Here is a 5,589-nt window from a genome sequence, read left to right as displayed (position 1 = left end):
TTAGCAGTGGAAAGGAACAAAATAAATTCAAATATTAAAAAATCCATTAAACGCTATATAAATGATGTTGACGATGTAGATCTTTTATACGAGAAATTTTGTATAAATAAAATAACTAAAATATTAAATGACCAGTATCATCCACTAAGACCATCAATTATTATGTCAGAAAGAAGTGGTCGCCCTTTCTCTATTTCAACGAAAACAGAGAGACACCGAAAATCTTTTCTGCCGTCCAGTATCAGGCTTTATAACAACAAGCAATAATCATTTTATATAATTATTTCTCATTTTTACTTTTTAAAAATATAAATATTAATTTATTAATTTATTTGTTTTGCAATCTTTTCAATTTTCAATTTATAGTGACAGTTTTAACTATTTTACAGTGTTGAAATTATTCATATTATAAAGCGCAGCTCTGGTTATAGAGCTGCTCCTTTTATATATATATACATCCTATTTCCATTGTATTTTTATCTTATGTGTAAATTATAACACGTCTGTACAAAAAATTTCCTTTTTGGGATGCAATAAAGTATTATTATTATTATTATTACGAGATTGTTACGATGTAACCAACACTACTAGATTGTTACGATGTAACCAACACTACTAGATCGTTACGATGACGGCGACCTCAGTAATGGTAGTCTTTTAATATAATGATAATTTACAAAATTTGATTTAAAAGGAACCAAACGTCTGTGGGTAAAATGAAAATAATAGAATGATACAGCACGATACAGTATGTAAAACCATTGTTTTGATTTGTTTTTACTGCAAATTATGAATCAAAAGCTATGACGGCAAGAGGCCGTTGGAAGAGTTGAAACATCCGACTGCTGCGAAACTTCATTCAGAAATATACTGAGATTTTTTATCACAAAGCCCGAAGTTTATGAAAATGATTTGTAATATTCTTTTTTATCATCACAAAAGATACAAGTGAACAGAGTGTAGACTTTGATTTTGTTTCGAGATCCATTGAATAGACCTAATCTAGAGTTTGTCAACACGCCTAACAGGCAAGATGTACTGTTCTGTGCTCTCGTGTAGTTTTTTGTTGTTGTGATTTCTACATATTGATACCTGGACATTTTTACTTCGTTGTGCTTGTTAAACATACTGTTTTTATTGTATAGTTTTATCAGTTCTTAAGAAAGGACTGCTGTATAGTTCTGTATTCTGAGTGAATGATTATTTCATTCCCTATTTGGCCTTGAGTTAGTGAATACCTTCACCTTGCGGAACGAGGTGTAAAATTCGCTTCAGTGGCCTGGTCTGTATGGATTTAGTAATTAAGCAATTAGTGCTTTTTTACGAAACCCGGCCAAACCCGACAATATCCGGCAAAGTTATGGGAAGTAGGTAACAGTGGGGAGTGAACCTGAAACTCGGGGAAGTGTACACCAGTCGGGAGTGAACCTGAACCTATGATTATCGGCGGGTTTCATAAAAAAAAAAAAGACAGACCGCAATGGCGGCCAAGGATGATAAAACAATGGTCGTGTTCGGAAATATTAAACTTTGACTAATCTATAAAGGTTTGTCGATAGAGTTTAAAATGCTTTTATATGATGACAAATTGAATAAATAATCACATGACATAAGATCAACGGTGAAAATACAAATTGAAAGAATACTGGGGATGCAGGAGATTTCGGAAGGCCTCCCGATTGTTTTGTTTTGTTTCTTTTTTACTCTCTCATAGAATGGAAAGCTGTGCTCCTTCAAATCAATTTGACGATCATAACGTTGAAGGTTGATGTTTATCTTTTGTCCATAATTTTATTATTCTGTATGTATATGGCGCCGGGGGCCTGAGTTCGCCAGCACAAGATGATTCAGATAGAATGAATAATTGGTGATGAATTTTAATGGGAATTTTTTGGATTATTTTGGCAGTAGAGTTGTCGATTCGCCATTTGTGTTTTTCTGAGTTTGACTTTGTCCCAAAGAAAATGAGAAGAACGTTAGAATTGTGTTCATACGTACTAAAAGGTTATTGTAAATGACCAATCAGCTGTCTTATCAAATTTTATTCAGCTAATAAATTAAGCGAAAATATTATGTAATCGTTGAATAAATATGTTATACCAAGGGTTAGAAACATTATTCAACGATTACGTTTTTACAAAGAAATAATACGGTTTTCCAAGGCAAGGAGTGGAACAAATGCCAGTTGTTTGTTGGAACACATTTACATTAATGACAATTTGACAAACAATAAAGCTAAGATCTGTATCCGGCTCAACCAGTCACTGGCATCCTGTATAGTGAAATAAAGGGAGTAAAAATGCCTCATCAAATATGCAACACAATGTAAACGACCTTTCGGCCTTTAGCTTTTTCAGGTAAACATGAAAAGGAAATTATATGTTATATTACATTGGCATTAGAGATAAAAATGTGTATGTTTGTGTGTGTGTGTGTATGTGTGTGTGTGTGTGTGCAGGGGAAGGAGAAAGGGAGAGAAAGAAAGAAATAGAGAGAGAGAGAGAGAGAGAGAGAGAGAGAGAGAAGGAGATGCAGTAATGAGATAAAGCGTAAACTGTGATCAAAACTATATAAATCAAGCCTAAGACAGGGGGACTTTCAGGGTACATAGCCGTTTACGCCAGCCCTCTTTACCCCTCGCCATTGGCATGCCTCCCTATAGTAGAAACTGTCTTACTTGCCTGTTTGTTAATAGAACAACGAGTATCCATTTCCCCTTATGTGAATTGACCATTTAGTGAGCACCTGAGAGATACATCTCAGCAGAAACATGTACCTGTTTCTGACCATTTCACATCTCCTGGACACCAACAGTCAGACATGTCAGTTTTCATACTGAGACACTGTTCTGACACTCAGAGTAGAATCCCCACTGAGAGGAAACCTATTATCCGACAAGGCACTTTGAAGCCAAAGAGTATTAACATAAGCCTTCATATTTTAAAAAAGTATCAACCTATCTGCCTCCCTTATCTCTCCATTCCTTAAATACTCTGCCTCACTCTATAACTCTCCCATATCCCCCCCCCCTTTCTCTCTCTCTCTCTCTCTCTCTCTCTCTCTCTCTCTCTCTCTCTCTCTCTCTCTATTTCTGTCTCTAACCCTGTCTTTCTCTTTCTTTCTTTCCCTCTCTCAATTTGTCTTCTCCTTCTAGGGTCTTACCTGTTACAAATCTATTTAAACGGATCCACGTCAGTTTTAGCATCCATCTTTCATTTTCATGTCTGCCGCTTTTGAAAGCGCAACTGGAGCTGAGAAAACAGAAACAAATAATGATTATCTAGATCAAGCGAAAGTCATGGTTTATTATTATTATTATTATTATTATTATTATTATTATTATTATTATTATTATTATTATTATTATCATTATCATTATTATTGTAATGACATATTTCAATCGCCTCAACTTCCCACGATTGTAAATACACCACTACACACAACTCAATACAAAACTACCACCAACGGCAATCAAGCGTAACAATGTGTTATCGTTCTTGCTCTGGGACAATGAAATGGGAGCCATCTGGTTTCTCACCTGCATTTAGACCTCAATTCGCACCTATATGTTAGACATGTGGAAGACGTCACTCGGAGATGTCACTTGAAGGGGGACTTTCTAAGCTCACGGACGCTACAGTTACGACACCCAGAACACGACTGGACAAGGGACAATCACCAATAATAATAGCAGGCCCACCAAAATCCTGAGATTATTGGCTCTTTGAGATTATCCAACTCCCGTCGAAACCCTTATAAGTCAGAGTCGAGAGGAGATAACGGTCTCTTTCCATTTCATCTACTTAGAGCTCACTGCTCTATAGTCAACGCGAAAAATCCCACATAGCGAGAAAACTGTGCGCGAGGGTCAGTGAAAAATTTACATTAGGTTAACTATTAATTAATGTGATTATACTAGTGTGTAGGAGTTATAATTAATATTGTGTTTTCGTCTGGCAGTAAGTAGACACAACCAAAAATTAACAGGAATCAAAACTCTTAATTGATACTCATGTTTCCTATAAAGATATTCATTTGTTATCATTATATATATATATATATATATATATATATATATATATATATATATGAGCCAAGGTCAAAAGGTGCCATTTTTTTTTCTCAAAATAAAAGTGACGTAATAGTCCATTCATGTTTCTAAACGTGTAGCAAAAACCCTGTACTTCATGAATCAAAGGCCCTTTAGATAACTTTAAGGTCTAACGCAGCACAATAACGTCAACAATACCTATAGGTTGCTGGTGTCACCTGTGACCGGTGACACCAAAATGAACAAAAAAACTCAATAACCAAATGATTTTTGTTGAGTATCAAACTTTATTTAGTAAGTTATAGACAAAAAGACACAATCAACAACAATCATAGTACAATAGTGTTACCAACTATTGGAGAAAATGTTGCTTTTTGGTGTCATCGGTCACAAGCAAGATAGAATGCAAATATATTATTTCATAAAAATTATTGTACATTAACAACAACAACAATATTGCATATGTTTATTACCAGCAATGTTCAGAAAATTTTGGAATAAAATGTTGGGAAATAATGTGACCAAATCATATCTTATTTAGCGACATTGTGTCACTTGTGACATTAGACCGATGACACCATTACTTATGTCACAAGCAATACCAAATTGCAATTTCGACATATATCATTAATTTCAGTCAAACCAGTGTAATAACCATAGTTAAATATGGAATTTAATAATATTCAGAAACCAAAGGCTTCAAAAATAGAAATTTACATGGAAATTAGAGCATCTGAATGTGACTTGTGACATAAGACCGGTGACACCATTACTTATGTCACAAGCCACACCAAATCACAATATTGTCCATAATATATCATTATTTTCAGTCAAAAAAGCACAATAACCTACTCTAAAATGAAATTCAATAATATTTTAAGAAACTCAATACTTTTAAATTTGAAATATACTTAGAAATTAGTAATACCATTGTTGCTATACTTTGGTCAAAATCGGCACTAGAACGCAATTTTGCCTCAATAAATCAAGAATAGCAACTGAACACATGTAATATAGCCTTTTAAAATGTAATTCAATGACATTTCAAGCTTTGAAGAACATGAAAACAGAAATACATTTGAAACTTCAAACTTAAGTGTCACCTGTGACATTTTAACCAATGACACCAATGGTCACAAAAAGTACCAGAAGTCACACAAACACTAGATAAATATCAGCCATGGTAATGAATTCATGTAACCATACCGTAACATCCGCCCTACTGCTCAAATCTGCTAGTTTGTAGTAATTTAGTGTGTTAATAGTAAATCAAATCAAATTTCTTGACAACCCTTCTTTTATCTGGATTTGTCGAAAGCTTGAGTTTTGTCTTTTTCTTGATTGATACAACCCTGAAACATAAAAAGTTAGAATTACAAGGAAATAATTAATTGTTTCAAAATCACAGTCTTATGTGAGATGTCATAATATCATAGTTGGAAATAGAATAACAGCTGAAAACATACTTTTTTGGTGGCACTTTGTAATATCCAATATCAAGTGTTGCTTGTGACAATGTAAAATAGCGATGACACCAA

The 5,589-nt window shown here is 34.1% G+C and overlaps 1 protein-coding gene across 2 annotated transcripts in view; it reads right to left on the bottom strand.

Annotated features, from left to right (window-relative positions):
* Positions 1-2,022: 2,022 nt before the first annotated feature.
* LOC144961928 (uncharacterized) overlaps positions 2,023-5,589 on the bottom strand; it is a 47,449-nt gene continuing 43,882 nt past the window's right edge. For both annotated transcript variants that reach the window (XM_078894951.1, XM_078894952.1), the window contains 2 exons: positions 3,163-3,251; positions 2,023-2,272 (listed from right to left, as the gene is read on the bottom strand). In XM_078894951.1, coding sequence (XP_078751077.1) covers positions 3,199-3,251 — 53 coding nt within the window. In that variant the 3' untranslated portion in view covers positions 2,023-2,272; positions 3,163-3,198. The remainder of the gene's footprint in view (positions 2,273-3,162; positions 3,252-5,589) is intronic.

This window comes from Berghia stephanieae, unplaced genomic scaffold (assembly GCF_034508935.2).
Source record: "Berghia stephanieae isolate SIO BIC M18660-M18661 unplaced genomic scaffold, UCSD_Bste_1.3 scaffold5, whole genome shotgun sequence".
NCBI lineage: Eukaryota > Metazoa > Mollusca > Gastropoda > Nudibranchia > Aeolidiidae > Berghia > Berghia stephanieae.
The sequence above is the reverse complement of the archived record's forward strand: the minus strand, read 5'-3'. Positions and strand labels throughout refer to the sequence as shown.